Here is a 17,963-nt window from a genome sequence, read left to right on the forward strand (position 1 = left end):
GGCTGAAGCCAGGAGCTTCTTCCAGGTCTCCCACGTGGATATCAGGGACCCAAGCACTTGGGTCATCTTTTGCTGCTTTCCCAGGTGCATTAGCAGGGAGATAAATCGGAAGTGGGACACCTAGGAACCAGGGCCCAATTGGATGCTGGCATGGCAGGCGGTGGCTCCACCTGCTACACAACAATGCCGGCCCCATAATAATTATTCTACTCAAAAAATTACTTTCACAGAATGGAACTAAGGGAAACAAAAGGATTGTATTAATAAAAATACAAATAAATGTCATCTATATGCTATAGGTTATATCTTCAGCTCTGACCTCTCTATAATCTGGAGTCCTGTACCCCATTAGAAAATTGTCATCTTTTCTTGGATATCTGGAAGGTATAAGAGGTTTAAGGTGCCCAGCTCCCATATACACACGTAACTCATAGTTTTTTCCATTCTAATAAATGGCATTATCATCCCTTCACTCAAACTCAAACCTTTGACGCCATCCCTAATTGTTCTCTTTCCTTGCTTTCACATGGCTAATTAGTTAGCAAGTCCTATGGGCTCACATTCAAAGGCATATACTGACTGCCTCCCTCCTTCCCTCCCTTCCTTCCAGCCCCTGGCTGCCTCTTTCTATCTCCACTATCACCAGCTTAGTACAAGCCAACATCATCTGTCATCTGGACCAAGGCAACAGCCTCCCAACTGATCTCACTGCTTTGACTCTTTGCCGACATGCTATAGCCAGAGCAGTTCTTTAAAAATGTAAATCAGATAGGCCGGCGCCGTGGCTCAATAGGCTAATCCTCCACCTTGCGGCGCCGGCACACCGGGTTCTAGTCCCGGTCGGGGCGCCGGATTCTGTCCCGGTTGCCCCTCTTCCAGGCCAGCTCTCTGCTATGGCCAGGGAGTGCAGTGGAGGATGGCCCAGGTGCTTGGGCCCTGCACCCCATGGGAGACCAGGAAAAGCACCTGGATCCTGGCTCCTGCCATCGGATCAGCGCGGTGCGCCGGCTGCAGCGGCGGCCATTGGAGGGTGAACCAACGGCAAAAGGAAGACCTTTCTCTCTCTGTCTCTCTCTCACTGTCCACTCTGCCTGTCAAAAAAGTAAAAAAAAAAAAAAAAAAAAAAAAATGTAAATCAGATTCTGTTTTAAGCTTATTTGAACCTCTTACATTGAATTCTCATCAGACTTAGGAATAAGTCCAGACTCCTTTCCTTGGCCTTGAAGGCCCTCTGTGGTCTGGTCCTTGCCTGTATCTTCAGCCTAATCTCTTCTCATCTCTAACATGCCAAGGTTATTCTTGGTTTACAGCCTTTATCTTTGTTCATGCCTCTTCCTGGTGCACTGTTCCTTGGCCTTTCAAATGGCTGGCCTCCCTCAAAGATTACCTGTATTTGTCTCCTCTTGTCTGAAATAGCATACAGTTTCATAAGAACAAGGACCTTGTCTGTCTTGTTTACTTCTGTAGCCCGGAGACATATTCATTAGATGCATATATTAGATACTAAATACGTGTTTACTGAAAACGTGGTTGAAAAAAATTAAGAATATATCATGCAAAAAGAAAAAAGTTGTAGAGCCAGAACGTTCTTTTCTAATATAAAATAAACAGCTTAGAGGGCAGTAAGAGAAGTGCAGTATACTGCCACCAAAGCACAACAGAGAACTACTAGGGGCAGTTGATGCTGGATAAAGGAAAGGAACTCATGTACCAGTGACCTCACAGTGCAGAGGAAATAGTAGTTGTTGCCGGTGCTGTGGCATAGCAGGTAAAGCCGCCACCTGCAGTGCCGGCATCCCATATTGGCACTGGTTCGAGTCTTGGCTGCTCCACTTCTGATCCAGCTCTCTGCTATGGTCTAGGAAAGCAGTAGAAGCTTATCCAAGTCCTTGCCCCCCCCGCCCCCCCCGTGGGAGATCCAGAAGAAGAAGAAGCTCCTGGTTTTGAATCGACATGGCTCCAGCCTTTGCAGCCAGTTGGGGAGTGAGCCAGCGTATGGAAGACCTCTCTCTCTCTCTGTCTCTCCTTCTCTCTCTGTTCTCTCTCTGTGTAACTCTGACTTTCAAGTAAATAAATAAATCTTTAAAAAAAAAATCTGCTAAGGTATCATTATTTTTTTAAAAAAAGAAATAGTAGTAATTGAAGGAACAGTCAGGGTTTAGGTAAGAATGTAACCTCAAAAGGTAAGACCTAGAAAAAAGAGAATGATAGGCTTTGTCACCAGACGGCTGCCCTCAACTCTTGAATTTATGCCTCAGGTTTTCTCTCTCTCTTTTTTTTTTTTTTTTTTTTTTTGACAGGCAGAGTGGACAGTGAGAGAGAGAGACAGAGAGAAAAGGTCTTCCTTTGCCGTTGGTTCACCCTCCAATGGCCGCCACGGCTGGTGCGCTGCGGCCGGCGCATCGCGCTGATCCGAAGGCAGGAGCCAGGTGCTTCTCCTGGTCTCCCATGCGGGTGCAGGGCCCAAGGACTTGGGCCATCCTCCACTGCCCTCCCTGGCCACAGCAGAGAGCTGGCCTGGAAGAGGGGCAACCGGGACAGAATCCGGCGCCCCGACCGGGACTAGAACCCGGTGTGCCGGCGCCGCAAGGGGGAGGATTAGCCTAGTGAGCCGCAGCGCCGGCCAGGTTTTCTCTTGCTTTTACACATCATGAAATATTTTTTATTTGATTTCCATTTAAAATATAAACATCATTCTTAGCTCATAATGAGTAAAAATTATATGAAACTCAAATCTCAGTATACGTGAGTAACTGCATTAGAACACAGCCTTCCTTGTTTGTTTACATACTGTCTATGCCTGTTTGATGTTAGAGCGGCATAACTGGGTAGTTGGACAGAAATGGTCCGTCCCACAAAGCCTACGCTCTGGGCTGTTGTGCTCTTTTCAGAGAGAGTTCACTGACCTTAGATGTATACTTTGACAAATGACTCTTCATTTCATATTCTTGGAGGATGGTTGATGAAGGAATATAATCGAAGATTTTTAGACCCTTTTTCATGGTGGTAACAATGGTTTCTTCTCTTTTTACAGCAATTCAGTTAAACCCCAGCTACATCAGGGCAATATTGAGGAGAGCAGAGTTGTACGAAAAAACGGACAAGCTAGATGAAGCCCTAGAAGACTATAAATCTGTATTAGAGAAAGATCCATCAATACATCAAGCAAGAGAAGCTTGCATGGTAAAATCTAAATTTTTTAAAATATGTTTCTTCTATTCTCAATGTTGCTATTTAGTGAATCTTAAATAATCCTTTGGAGTTCAACTAAATTTCATTGCTGTGCCTTTGAGGAGCTTATCAAAATATGAGTTTGTGGTAACAGCAGGTTACATGGCACTTGGGACACGTGCATTCCTTATCAGAATGCCTGATTCAAGTCCTGCTTACTCCATGCTTCCGATCCACCTTCCTGTTAATGTACCTTGGGAGACAGTGGATGATGGCCCAAGTACTCGAGTTTCTGCTACCCATCTGGACGCTGATGGGAGTTCTTTCCAGCTCCTGACTTCTGCTTGGCCCAGCTCTGCTCTTTTGGCCATTTGGGGAGCAAATCATTGAATAGAAGATCTCTTTCTGTCTCTTTGTCTCTCCTTCTCTCCCCAGCCTCCCTCAATCTCTCTTTCAACTAACTAAATAAATCATTATATCTTTTGAAATATATAGGTCTTTTTTTTAAAGATTTATTTTATTTATTTGAAAGATAGTTTTACAGGGAGAAGTAAAGACAGAGAGAGATCTTCCATTCACTGGTTCACTCCCCAAATGGCCACAATTGCCAGAGCTGAGCTGATCCAAAGCCAGGAGCCAAGAACTTCTTCTGGGTCTCCCACATGGTTGGAGGGGCTGAACAACTTGGCCCATCCTCCGCTGCTTTCCCAGGCACATTAGCAGGGAACAGGATCGGAAGTGGAGCAGCTGGGACTTGAACCAGTACCCATATGAGGTGCCAACGCTGCAGGTCCAGGCCTTAACGCACTGCACCACAGTCCACAATATATAGGTGTTTTTTAAAAGATAGTAAATAGGGGCTGACACTGTGGTGTAATTGGTAAAGCTGCTGCCTGCAGTGCCGGCTGCTACACTTTTGATCCAGCTCTCTGCTATGGCCTGGGAAAGCATTGGAAGATGGCCTAAGTCCTTGGGCCCCTGCCACCCGCATGGGAGACCGGGAAGAAGCTCCTGGCTCCTGGCTCCTGGCTCCTGGCTTCGGATCGGCACAGCTCTGGCTGTTGCGGCCTATTGGGGAGTGAACCAGTGATGAAACACCTCTCTCTCTCTTTCTCTCTCTCTCTTTCTCTCTCTGCCTCTCCTCTCTCTGCCTCTCCTCTTCTCTCTGGCTCTCCTCCTCTCTTTTTCAGATAAATAAATAAATAAGACATTTAGATAGATCTTTAAAATGGTGGCTGCAAACCCATTGTGACCATGCACCATTTAATCTCCATTCTAACAGTACAATGTATAAACCTTTCCCATCTCTAGGGTTGACAAGAATTGCTATTTCACTGTAGGAGTAGGAAAATATTGTCCTCTTTAGTTGTACCGTTAGCCCCAAGTGACTGTTTGTGTTAGAGTTGATAAACTCAGGGTATTCTTTTCAGTTACCAAGTTTCTATTTGTTATATGCTCAGCACATTTCTAGTTAAATATATCCTAAGCTAACAGTACCTTTTTCACAATGGTTGCCATTCTGGTTATTGGCACTGTCAATCTTTGTTTTTAATTATTTCTTTCTTTTTATTTGAAAGAGACACAGAGAGATCCTCCATCTGCAGCAGAGAGATACCCAAATGACTGTAGCAGCTGAGGCTGGGCCAGGCCAAAGCCAAGAGTCAAAAATACTATCCAGGTCTCCCAAGTTGGTGGCTTGTTCCCCAGTGCTTGAGCCGTTATCTGCTGCCTCGCACAGTGCACGTTACCAGGGAGCTGGAGTCAGAAGCAGAGTCTCAGTTCAAACCCAGGCACTCTCATTGTGGAATGCAGGTGTCCTAAACCACCTCTTAACTGCTGCACCAAACACCTGCTCTAACTCTACCAACCTTTCTGCTACTAAACCTTAGCTAAATGTTACTGATTCCACCCTCCACCCCCTTACCCCTTTGTAAAATAATTCCAAGGGCTTAGGCTTGGCACAGGGCGCCGGCACACCAGGTTCTAGTCCCGGTCGGGGCGCCGGATTCTGTCCCAGTTGCCCCTCTTCCAGGCCAGCTCTCTGCTGTGGCCAGGGAGGGCAGTGGAGGATGGCCCAAGTCCTTGGGCCCTGCACCCCATGGGAGACCAGGATAAGTACCTGGCTCCTGCCTTCGGATCAGCGCAGTGCAGCGGCCATTGGAGGGTGAACCAAAGGCAAAAAGGAAGACCTTTCTCTCTGTCTCTCTCTCTCACTGTCCACTCTGCCTGTCAAAAAATAAAAATAAAAAAAAAAAAAACCACCATGTGGGACGTCCACATCCCATATCCGAGTGCCTAGGTTTGAGTCAGACTCCATTCCCAAATGCAGTTTCCTGCTAATGTGCATGTTGGGAGGCAGTTCATGCAGTTGAGTTCTTGCTCTCCACATGGGAGTCTTACCTGGATATTCTGGCTCCCAGCTTCAGCCTGGCCAGCCCCAGTTGTTGCAGGCTTTTGGGTAGTAAACAGTGTATGGGAGATCTCCCTCTGTGTGTGTGTGAGAGAGAGAGAGTCTCCCTCTCCCTCTCCCTCTCCCTCTCCCTCTCCCTCTCCCTCTCCCTCTCCCTCTCCCTCTCCCTCTCTCTCTCTCCTCTGTGTGTGTGCATGCGTGTGTATGCATTTCAAATAAATAAATAAAAATAGCTCCAGGTTTATGCTTTTATCTGCCACTGCTCTTTAGTTATTTCTCTTTCACTGGGCAGCAGAGACTGACTTTAAATGGTAGAGAGCTGGATATGCATGTGTTATTGCCCAAAAATTATGGAAGTTCAAGTGAGTTTGAGAAGCACTGCCTTTAACAAGCTGCCTAGCTTTGCGAGAGCTTTGAGAATGGATCATGAATCCCCACTGTACAGCAGAGATTCAGACTAGCAGACAGATGAGGGAAGGGTACAGACATGTTTTATTTAAATCAAACTTCCTTTGGTTAACTGAGGTGGCCACTTGCTACCTCGATTAAAATGAGAAGATTTGGGGCCGGCACTGTGGCACAGCAGGTTAGAGCCCTAGCTCTCGGTGCTGTGGTGCACTAGGATAATCCTCCGCCTGCAGTGCCAGCATCCCATATGGGCGCCAGGTTCTAGTCCCGGTTGCTCCTCTTCCAGTCCAGCTCTCTGCTGTGGCCTGGGATAGCAGTGGAGGATGGCCCAAGTCCTTGGGCCCTGCACCCGCATGGGAGACCGAGAAGAAGCTCCTGGCTCCTGGCTTCCGATCAGCGTAGCTCTGGCTGTTGCAGCCATTTGGAGAGTGAACCAGCGGAGAGAAGACCTCTCTGTCTCCCTCACTCTCACTGTCTGTAAACTCTACCTGTCAAATAAATTAAAAAAAAAAAAAAGCCTTGGCCTGAAGTGCCAGCATCCTGCACAGGTTCTAGTCCCAGCTGCTCCACTTCCAAACCAGCTCTTTGGTATGTCCTGGGAAAGCAGTAGAAGATGGTCCAAGTCCTTGGGTCCCTGCACCCACGTGGGAGACAAGGAAAAAGCTCCTGGCTCCTGGCTTCGGATCATTGCAGCTCCAGCTGTTGCAGCCATCTGGGGAGTGAACCAGCGGATGGAAGACAAACAAAGATCTTCCATCCATTGGTTCACTCCTCAAATGACTGCAAAAACCAAGGCTGAACAAGGCCAAAGCCAGGAGACTGAAACTCCTATCTAGATCTCCTATGTGGGTGCAGGGGTCCAAATACTTGGACCGTCTTCCTCTGCTTTCCCCAGTCCCAGCCAGCTGAATTGAACGTGGAGCAGTGGAACAAGTACCACTGCCCGCATGGGTTGTCAGCATCGCAAGCAGCTGCTTTACAAACTACACCATAATGCCAACCCCAGTTTTAAGCCTTTTATAAAAGAAAGCTCTTTGTGCCACTTCTTACATGTGGAAAATATGTTTATTGAAATTTTCTAATAATTTGTTTTTTATTTGATTGGCAGAGACAGGGAGTTTTCATTTGCTGGTTCACTCCCCAAAGGTATGCAACAGCCAGGACTGGGCCATTCTGAAACCAAGATCCCAGAACTCAACCCATGTCTTCTACATGGGACAGGGACCCAAGTATCTGAGCCATCATCTGCTGCCTCCTGGGTACATATTAGTGGGAAATTAGATCAGAAGCAGAGAAACCACATTTTGAATCAGGCACCCCAATATGGAATGCGAGTATCGCAAGCAGTGACTTTAGCTGCTATACCAAATGCCCATCCTACTTTGAATTTTTATAATTGAATTATTAGTGCAATCCCAGAATAATTGGAGCCAATTACAGACTAAAAATGACCATCAGAGACTATTGATCAGTGGTTCTCAACAGGGGTGGTTTTGCTTCCATTTGGCCAAGTTTGCAGATAGTTGGATTGTCAAAACTGACATCTGGTGGGCAGAAACAAAGGATCCTGTGGTGCACAGGACAACCCCTCCAACAGAGAATTATCCCATCCAAAGTGTTAGTCTTGCCAGAGTTGAGAAATCCTGAGCTCAGTCATTGAAGAATATCCAAGGTTGATCTGACCCTTGTAACAAATTAGATTGTGCAAACAAGGACTTCAAGTTAGGAAACATAAACAAAAAAATTTCAAAATTATAAATGTCATCTGTAATCCCACCACTGAAATGCACTGTTGGATACATTGGTGTGTGTCCTCTTGGACATTTCTGAGTGTTTGAATTCTTTATTGTGGTCCTCCTTTGGTCTTGGCACTCTGTTAAGAACTGAGAATATAGCAGTGAATCAAACAAACAAAACTCCTCTTTGTGTAACTCACAAATCCATGGCTTTTCCTTTATTTACTGGGATCATAGATGTGTACTTATCCTGATCTTCGGGTCACATTAGTCTTTTGTTTTATAGCACACGTGCTGGCCAGCACCGCAGCTCACTAGGCTAATCCTCCGCCTACAGTGCCGGCACTCCGGGTTCTAGTCCTGGTTGGGGCACCGGATTCTGTCCCAGCTGCTCTTCTTCCGGTCCAGCTCTCTGCTGTGGCCCGGGAGGGCAGTGGAGGATGGCCCAAGTCTTTGAGCCCTGCACCCACATGGGAGACCAGGAGGAAGCACCTGGCTCCTGGCTCGGATCGGCACAGTGCGCCGGCCGTAGCAGCCATTTGGGGGATGAACCAACAAAAGGAAGACCTTTCTCTCTGTCACTCTCTCTCACTGTCTAACTCTGCCTGTCAAAAAATAAATAAATAGATAGATAGATAGATAGATAGATAGATAGATAGATTTATAGTACATGTGCCGTTGAGGAGAGCTTCATGTTAGAATTTTAATGTTTCTGAATTTGAAAATAAAGGGTTTTTTTTTTACCAACTCCAGTTTCTTCTCTTTTCCTTCAGAGATTACCTAAGCAAATTGAAGAACGTAATGAAAGACTGAAAGAAGAGATGTTAGGTAAGTTGGCTTCTCTTAGCTTCTCTTGACTATAAACATATAGGAAGCTTTAGTAGGGAACGTCAGTGTATTTATTCACTAGAGCAGACACAGAATTGAGAGTAGCTTTGGGATCTTTACTTTGCTCTAGACAGTTTGCTCTAGCAGTTCCCTGGGGCTGGTGGCTTCTTAGCATTCTTGAGTGCAAAAGGATTAGCATAGTTTAGAGATGGTGTAAGGTTTTCAGAAACCAAATTTTCATTTTATTTTTCTTAGAAATTTTTTTGCCTTCATGAATGCAAACAAACATGAATCAACTCCAGTGTGGACTACTGATTCAGAAAATAAATTCTTTGAAACAGTTGTATTACTTCACTTACTAGCCATCCCTTAAGGTTTTAAGTCCAGTAAGATGTAGTCACTGTAGGTAAGGCCATGTTAAAAGCAAGGACATTCCTCTTTTGAAAATGGCACAGAGAATCCCTGCAGTGTTTGAGAAGACAAGGAGAGCAGGAATTAATAAATGGGGCGAGGGTATGATTGGGGAAAGGGAATAGGGCAAATGGATTCTTTTTTTTTTTTTTGCAAATGGATTCTTTTGCTCTATGTTTAGTTACTTTTCATATTTGCATGTTATAGTTGGAATCAGAGAACCTCTCAAGAACAGTTTGCTTGACTAAGAGGAGTGAGGGACCTAGAATATTCTGTCTGTAACCCAACTGATATTTCTTTGCCCTAGATCTGTGTGTTCTTCATGAATAGTTTGTAAATCTGTTCTGTGAATTACATTTAATACATTGCAGTCATATGTGCCTAAAAGAGAATCATTTCAAAAAACTGGGCCTGGTCATTTCTGGCTTCCAGGCTTCTGTGTGTAAAGAAAAAGAAATTTCCCAGAGGATCTCTGTGATAGGAGTTGTTGGAGGAGCCCATGAAAGTGGACTGTCCAGAGCCTTCTGTCCCTGTGGAGTAGACCCAGATGCTAAGGAGAGCTGCTTTAGACTCAGGATGCTTCTGGAGCTTTCCCTAGTTTTTCCATAGAAGGCCTGTTTGCCTAATAATTTGTGTATTAATTAAACCTGACCTTGTATTTAAGCAAAAAATTACTTTGAAGTTACTGTTTATTCAAACACAAGAGAGAACATTTTTTCACCTATTAACAGTGATAATTTATTTAGAAAGTTTGTTTGCTTTTAGCTGAGCTGGATTTCATGCTGAAAGAGGTGACCTTGTGAATGGTCCATAGTGGACTGAGAAAAGACGTTGCTCTTAGGCATTGTTCTCTAGGTCTATGTTTCTTTTTTGCTGCTGGTTTTTTGTTTGTTTGTTTGTTTGTTTGTTTTTTGTTTTTTTTGTTTTTTTTCCTGAGCCAGTCCAAAGCTACTGGACTATTGCAGACCAAGTCTTAGGCCCATTGTCTTTCCAAATAGAGTCAGAACTTCCATCTGTCATTATCACTCTAATGAATTTCCATGGTTTTGGGTTTTACTTACGTTATTCCCTTCGTTTAAAATATTCAAATTGTGCTCCTTCCCTTAGTTGCTTCTCTAATGTATTCACCTTTATTAGACTTAAGCAACTTAAGTTGCTTGGTAAATAATACATGTTGCTACACAGCAATAGCTTGAGTGACTAGACTCCTTTATTTAATGATTGTAAGGATCATGAATAAAACAATGCTTCTGGATGTTACCCCACTGTAGATAACCTGAAAGGGATAACTTACTCTGTGCCTCCCAAGAGCTTTTTGGTGGTGTTCCTTCCTTGTTACAGATGAGGTAACTGGCTCATGTGCTGAAATCCCTGGGAGGTATGCATTCTGAGCACATGTTAATATCACTTCCGTAGAGCAGACTTTTTGCAGTGGACTGCCTGGTTTTTACTGTCAATACTGATGGCTTCTGCTGGAGTATTATCAGTTAAAAATTTTTTTAAAAAATCATGTATTGTTTTCATTTCCAAAGTGACAAATACGTAACAAAATGGGTTTTATTTAGATTTGTTCAGTGTTCATTGACTTGCTTTCTTTCCTCTTGACTTGGTAACTTGACTTCCTCTGTTTTAGAAAGTACAGCTATATGCCCTGCTCCTTCAGGGTAAAATCCTAATCGTGAACAGATAGAATAGCATTTGTTCTTCCTTGCCTAGCTTATCATTTATAAATAGCATGATTAGACCAGGAGACCCAGGGTACTCATTAGTCATGGTGTCACAGGCCTAATGACAGAAGATGACCACGAGAGTGTCCAGTGATCATCTGAGGAAAGTGGTCAGTAGTTGGAGTGTTTCTTTCTGTCTTTCTCTCTGGGATTACTTTCCTCTCAGCCATAATAACCGAAGCAGATAAGGTTTAAAAGGAATTGAAAGTGTGGTCAATGATGGGATGAGGTAGCAACAGATGCCCTGGACACCACAACCTAGGAGGCTAAGAGCTTATTTGAACTGGTGTTGGCTCTGGTGATCAATACCCTATTATTTGTATTTATTGTAAGCTATGATTTTTGCTTAAAAAAACAGTAAAAAGAAAAAAACCAGTAAAACCACTTTATTTAAAAAAAAACTTAATGTGAAAGTACATCATAGAAAAAAGTGATTTTTTATAAGTTTATAAATCTAAACACATAGTAGCCCCCTTTATCCATGGTTTACTTTTCCTCAATTTCACTTACCCAGGCCTGAAAATATTAAGTGGAAAATTCCAGAAATGAACAGACACTGTATTCCTTAAGTTGCATTATATATGGTTTTAATTGTTCCATTTTATTATTTCATTGTTATTCTCTTACTGTGCTTGATTTATAAATTAAACATAATATATCTGTGAGTAATTGTAGACAGAAACATAAGTATATATCTATAGTTGAGTACTGTCTTCAGTTTCAAGCATCCACTGGGGTTCGATAAGGGGAACTGCTAAAGAGCATTTGCAATTGGAATAATTGGGGGGAATTAAGCAAAATAAAGATTTGAAGTAAGTTTCAAAAAGTAACAGGTATAACCTTTCTGAGTATCTTTGTCTTACTTAATTTCACAATGCCAAATTTTTTCACATGGGTAAGTGGTAAACATTTAAAACAAGCTGATCAGACATTTTCAGAATCCCTCGAGCTCAACAGTAGGATTCTGTGGACAGATTTCTAATGCTAGCACCCTGCGTTCAGGAGAACTGCAAGAGAGGTGTGGCTGTGGCATCCTCTAGAAGGAGTGGCTTGCTAGGGGACACAGGAGCTGGTAATATGAGCCATTCTTGACAGCTGTACAGGGAGAGAAAGAGGTACATACTTGAGGCCAGGTGGTAATGCTCTAATGGGTTTCTGAACAAGCTTTGAGTACAAGTAGAAAAGATTGCAGGGTAAGGAATTTGTCATCATTTGCAAATGTATTACCCTGTATGCTGGCAGCCACAAATCTTTCAAACAAATGGCATTGTGACAAATCATGTATAACATAGGCTATACTGGGGCCGGCGCCTTGGTGTAGCGGGTAAAGCTGCCACCTGCAGTGCTGGCATCCCATATGGGCGCCGGTTCAGGACCCAGCTGCTCCACTTCCAATCCAGCTCTCTGTTATGGCCTGGAAAAGTAGAAGTTGGCTGGCGCCGCGGCTCACTTGGCTAATCCTCTGCCTGCAGCACCAGCATCCCTGGGTTCTAGTCCCGGTTGGCGTGCCAGATTCTGTCCCAGTTGCTCCCCTTCCAGTCCAGCTCTCTGCTGTGGCCCAAGTCCTTGGGCCCTGCACCCTCATGGGAGACCAGGAAGAAACACCTGGCTCCTGGCTTCAGATCAGCGCAGCACGCCGGCTGCAGCAGCCATTTGGGGGGTGAACCAACGGAAGGAAGACCTTTCTCTCTGTCTCTCTCACTGTCTAACTCTGCCTGTCAAAAAAAAAAAAAAAAGAAAAGAAAGAAAGAGAAAGAAAGAAAGAAAGCAAAGAAAGCAAAGAAAGCATTGGAAGATGGCCCAAGCCCTTGGGCCCCTGCTCTCACATGGGAGACCCAAAGGAGGCTCCTGGCTCTTGGCTTTGGATCACCACAGCTCCATCTGTTGTGGCCAGTTGGGGAGTAAACCAGTGGATGGAAGACCGACCTCCCTCCCTCCCTCCCTCTCTCCCTCTCCCTCTCTCTCTCTCTCTCTCTCTCTCTCTTTCTCTCTTTCTTTCTCCCCGCCTCTCCGCCTCTCTACCTCTCCGCCTCTCCTTCTCTCTGTGTATAACTCTGACTTTCAAATAAATAAATAAATCTTTAAAAAAAAAATAGGCCATCTATCTAAAGGGATGCTCTACCCAAGCAACTGTATGCCTAATAACTAGGGATGGGTATTGACAAGTAACTTTTTAATATCAAGCTTGTCATGAAGGGTCCAGTCACAAGCTTTAACAGCAAGTTATCTTTGGGGGCTGAATCTCAGAATATGGTACAGAGACCATCATCACCTGAGAACCAGCCAAAAATGCAACACTTCAGCTCCACCCTAGAACCACTAAATCACAATTTTTTTAAAAGACCTATTTGTTTATTTGAAATGCAAAGTTACAGAGAGGCAGAGACAGAGAGAAAGGGAGATCTTCCATCCTCTTGTTCACTCCCCAAGTGGCTGCAACGGCCAGAGCCGAGCCAATCCGAAGCCTGCAGCCAGGAACTTCTTCTGGGTCTCCTACATGGGTGCCAAGGACTTGGACCATCTTTCACTGCTTTCCTAGGCCATAGCAAAGAGCTGGATCAGATGGAAGTGGAGCAGCCGGGATTAGAACCAGCGCCCATATGGAATGCTGGCACTGCAAGTTGCAATTTTACATGCTGTGCCATAGCACTGGCCCCTGAATCATAAATTTTGAAAAGGGCCTAGCAGTCTAATTTTTAACACACTTCAGGTGTTTCTGATCATACTCAAGTTTAATGACCACTGCTTGGGTCTGTAACTGATGAACCTGAGAGACACTTCCATGCCAGGTGCGGAATGAAAGGCCAGAATAGGGCATGGCTGTCCCAGCACCAGGGTCAGGTGAGAGTTCAGCTCTGTTCCAAGAAGCACCCCCTAAACAGAACCACGTGTGTCACTGAGTGTTATCTTTCCATTTTTGTGCTGTAGTTGCAGCAGAGAAAAACTAGAAAGCAGATATTTCAAAATGTGTATTCCTGCGACTCACTAGGCTGCAGATCTCTCTGACAAGCCATTCTTGCCCAGGGGTCATTTCTGGTGTGGATTTGGACAAATTGCCTTTGGAGTAGAGTCAGTTCCCTATAGGTCATCAGCGTTCACTAAGTGTGCTAGGATTCCAAGCTGCCTTTCCACAGGTCCTGAGCTAGAGAGTATGTCCCAGTAGCATGGACATCTCATGTTCCAGCCATTCCATAGTCTCCGGCCATACCAACCTGAGTGGCCATAAGTGTTCCTCTTCCTCCCTTCACCTAGAGCAGCCAGGTGCCTGTCCCTACTCGGAAGACCTAGAGCAGCTATGTGGAATTTATTCCCCCAAAGAGACTGTAGACGTTAGGCAAGGTGCTGCCCCGTAAGGCTGCTTCCTACTGCTGCCGGAGGCTTTGGCATTTCAGCATCAGTTTTCACCCAGAAAGCTAATACGTGAATATGAATTGGGTGTGAGTTTTAACTTCTCTGTGCTGTGCTAGCTCTCAGTTTGCCTGCTGCTCAGAGGTGAGCTAGTAAGAGCTGTATGGTTTGCTTTCTTGTCTCAAATGAGGAAATGTAATATTAGGATTCAGTTGTATGCAATTTGTCCCTTCTAAATAGAGGACAAAGTCCCAAAGGAGCTGTTCCATTGTACCCATGCCCCAGTAATCTTAGGGAGATGAAAATAGTGTACCATCAGCACTCCTAGGAGAAATTATGCACAATGAACCAACTGGGTTATTCTGGTACAGTGGTGCTGGAGACAGAGAAATAACAGAGCTCTATATCCAGTGGTAAGCATTGATCTGTAGTCCTAAGCATTTTTGTGTGAACACAGGCAATTTGGGACTCTTCCCTCTGCCATGGGATCAAGTCTGATAGGTGAGATCTTTCTATTTAGGGTCATGTTGACCTGTTCAGACTAAGTGAAGCTACCAGATTTGCTGTAAGTGCAGTCTAGAAAACCTCACTGATCATTGCCGAGATAGAGGGGGCATGGAGTTTGGCAACCATTGGAAAAGTGTGACAGACAGGCTAGTTTGGCAAGTGATCCTATTTTGTGTACAAGGAGACTGCTGTAGTCTGTGAGCACCCAACCTGATTGCAAATGGCAGGCAGGACAGTCATGAACATGTGATTGTGTACTTAGGGGCATGGTTTCCACCAAAGGCTGTTCCTCTGCCATCATTAACAAACAGCACAGACTGTGATGCTCAGGCATTAGAATATGTGTTGATTCTGCCACACTGTTCTACTCTGTTGTTTTATGTTTCCACTGGCCCAGGCTCTGGTTTCAGTCTCCCACCGAGCACCATATATTTTCAGATGTTTATTCAGTGATTAAATAGCCCCTTCCCCATAAGGCAGTAATAACTTTTCATTTTTAACTTTGTAACTGCCAGAACCACCCGTGGCTGTCCCCTTCTGGTTTATTTTCCACTTTGCCACAGGATTATTAACCTTGCAGGCTCAGTTGTAAGTTGCTGATATCCTCCTAGGGCACAATAACCTGTGGTCACAGAATCTGGCTCAAGAGAGCCTGCTGGGAGGTATCCTCCCATTCACCTGCCCACCCTCATTGGACACATGGCTATCTCTGCCTGCGTGCCTCAGCACAGTTGCTTAGGCTGATTTTGCCAGCACTGACCACCCCGTTCATCGTGTATAATTTCAGTCCTTTGGTGTGTTGTTTAAATGCAGACTCTATCTAGATAGATACAGGCCAAGCTTCCCACCTGAGCCAGAATTTTCCTCATAAAGATCTTCATAACACTTAAACCTCAGCTACATGGGAACTGCTTTCTTGTGTATGAATTATCTTTCTGTCAAATTCTAATCTCATGTTTGTGTGTAGAACATGCCATATATTTTTGTATCCCTACTGCACACAAGGGGCCACACGTGTGTACCTAGTGGATGTGGGGTGATTTAATCAGGTGGTCTGAGATCTTCTCTGATGTGGAGAACTGTTTAGTCATAGCCTTTGTTAGTTGTCTGCTACCTGCTAAGTACTCTATATACAAGTATACTTCCAGAGTTCATAGAAAATGGAATTAAAGGATACGTTTATTTGAGTGCAAAATAAAATATGAAATATATGCAGAGGAACTTCCAAAAGGTTCATGAAATATTCTGAGTTTGCGAAACGAAGCCAAATGTCAATTTTGAGATGGAAAAAGAGGAAAAAAGTTCATGAAAAAACTAATGTTTTGGAAAAAAAATAGGCATGGATTTCAATGTTTCAAATAAACATCTTTGAATTCCATTTTTCACAGACTTTTGTAAGTGCCCTACAAAGTAGTATCCTTTAGCAAGAAGAATGTCTGATTTTATGTTCTGCTGTTCTGAAAGTAATAATTGGTGAAACTGGTGTATGAAGGCAGAATACTAGAATAGAAGGAAAAAGTGATACCATATGTTTTAGGTTGGATTCTCTGAAAAACAGAAGCGAAGATGAAATTAGAAGTACCAGCTATTTATTTGGGAAACACCTGCAAGGAAAAATGGGGCTGGCAGAGCACTCAGAACCCTGTGGGGGAGACAGGTGATGGTGGGAAGAGGCAGTTTTCCACTGCAGTGCAGTGCGTTTGGAAAAGTTTGAGCAAAACCAGAGCAGAGCCACAGTTGCCCTTCCAAGAAGTCTCGGGTCCATCTGTCATGCCCGGGCTTTGGATAGGAACAGTCATGGGTGTGCTGGGGCCTCGGCACAGATGTGCCGATGGATTCTGAAGTACAGCTGCTGTGTCCCCTGTGTTTGGAGAAATACATTTTCATAGAGTTGATTCTAAAGGTTTCCTGTAGCAAACAGGTCTTTGAGCCAGGTAGGCAAAGTGAAGGTCTGTGAAACAAAATTTCCCTTTTCATCTACATGCACTCTTAGCTTGGACAGTCTTCCTACATGAGAAGACTTTGCCTGTAGAGCAGAACAGCCAAAAGCCAAGCTGCTGCCACCCACGCTTAGCACAGTCTGGAGGCGCAAGGCACTGTCATCTGGGACCTGCCATGCTGTCCTTCAGGTCAGTGCAATGCACGGCCTGGCCCAGGAAGGCTGTATTATGCCTGCACTGAGTCCGAGAGGCCTCTGGGCTCACCTTGGGCGTGCGTGTCTGTCTCCCCACTGCCCGTAGACATCTTCAAAAGCTGGCGGCTGCTTTTATTCTTCAATTATCTGTGCCTCCCACAACAGATGGCAAGTAAATATACAGTTTTTACTTCAAGGTGTTTCTCTGGAGATGGGCTTACAGTGATCCTTTCTCCAGGGGGTGCCTGTGGCTCAGTTGACCGTCTGGAGAGACCCTGAACAGGCTTCTCCAAGATGGAGCTGCCCTGACTCAGGCTCCCCTCTCCGTGTCACAAGAGCCAGTTATTGTACGTCTGTAAATCAGTTTTTCCTACCTGTTCTCTTCTCCAAAACCAAAGACTGCCAAAGTTCTAGGTCAGTGTTGCCAGCTCCGTTTTCTTGAAGATGCCCTGTGATGTCCTTGCTTGTTGAGACCCCTACCAGGCATCTGTCCACTGAGTCTGATCTGAGCCTGTGCTGCTGCTGTGTGCCAGTGCCTCTCCTGAGCAGCAGCAGTGAGCGTGGGTGGCCCAGGTTTGTTTGGGAAACCTGCCTGGAGCATGGTCATCCCAGATTCTGGGAGCTTTGTCTATTGATGTTTTCTCTAGGAGTGAGCAAGCCTCTCTGAACTCAGTGTGTCTCTGTGGGCCAGATCTTAAGACCAAGATCACAAGTTCTCATCACGCTTCAGGAGAGAGGCCCCTTTAAAGTTTAAAGGTCATGCATCATCTTCTTCACCTGGCCTCTAGTTTAGTAATAGGCCTCCAGTGAGAAAAGCTGCTAAAAGGTGTGGCAGTGGGAAGGAGCCTGTGCCTCTCTGATCATTAAGGATTTCTCTTTCTGTCTACCCCCATTCTCATCTCCATTGGAAGCTGACCTGAAAGGAAAAAAAAAATGACAGTTGAGAAATGATTGAAACTATTTATTCACCCATCTCAGCTGAGACTTTCCAGAATACTCTGAATCTCAAATATTCCATCCCATTGCCATTTGAATTTAGTAAATGTGTGAAATGTCCTAGAAGTCCCAAATGTTGATATACAAACACCATGGCCATCTTGTATGTGAAGACAGCATAAAAATCCCAGGTGCTATACCATGAGTCTCAACTTTAGGACGTGAGATCACTTAGGAGCAATTACTTAGCAAAACCTGAAACTTGGGGTCAGGAGACTGGACTGTACAATGGAGGTTGACAGCCCTATACAAGTAAACAGGATCCCATTTCCCAGGAAATGATAAAT

General features: G+C 44.6%; 2 protein-coding genes across 5 annotated transcripts in view; one reads left to right on the forward strand and one right to left on the reverse strand.

Moving 5' to 3' along the window:
- The window catches only part of TTC1 (tetratricopeptide repeat domain 1), a 106,146-nt gene that overhangs the window by 77,862 nt on the left and 10,321 nt on the right, over positions 1 to 17,963 (forward strand). For 3 of the 4 annotated variants that reach the window (XM_089335020.1, XM_002710348.6, XM_089335022.1), the window contains 2 exons: positions 3,035 to 3,183; positions 8,499 to 8,553. In XM_089335020.1, the coding sequence (XP_089191146.1) occupies positions 3,035 to 3,183; positions 8,499 to 8,553 (204 nt within the window). The remainder of the gene's footprint in view (positions 1 to 3,034; positions 3,184 to 8,498; positions 8,554 to 17,963) is intronic. The other variant, XM_089335023.1, reaches the window with a different exon arrangement.
- Positions 11,063 to 17,963, reverse strand: part of PWWP2A (PWWP domain containing 2A) — a 58,057-nt gene continuing 51,156 nt past the window's right edge. The window contains exon 3 of the mRNA XM_017341232.4: positions 11,063 to 17,596. Within this exon, the coding sequence (XP_017196721.4) occupies positions 17,544 to 17,596 (53 nt within the window). The 3' untranslated portion in view covers positions 11,063 to 17,543. The remainder of the gene's footprint in view (positions 17,597 to 17,963) is intronic.

This window comes from Oryctolagus cuniculus, chromosome 6 (assembly GCF_051225735.1).
Source record: "Oryctolagus cuniculus isolate XC-2025 breed Fujian yellow rabbit chromosome 6, ASM5122573v1, whole genome shotgun sequence".
Classification (NCBI taxonomy): Eukaryota; Metazoa; Chordata; class Mammalia; order Lagomorpha; family Leporidae; genus Oryctolagus; species Oryctolagus cuniculus.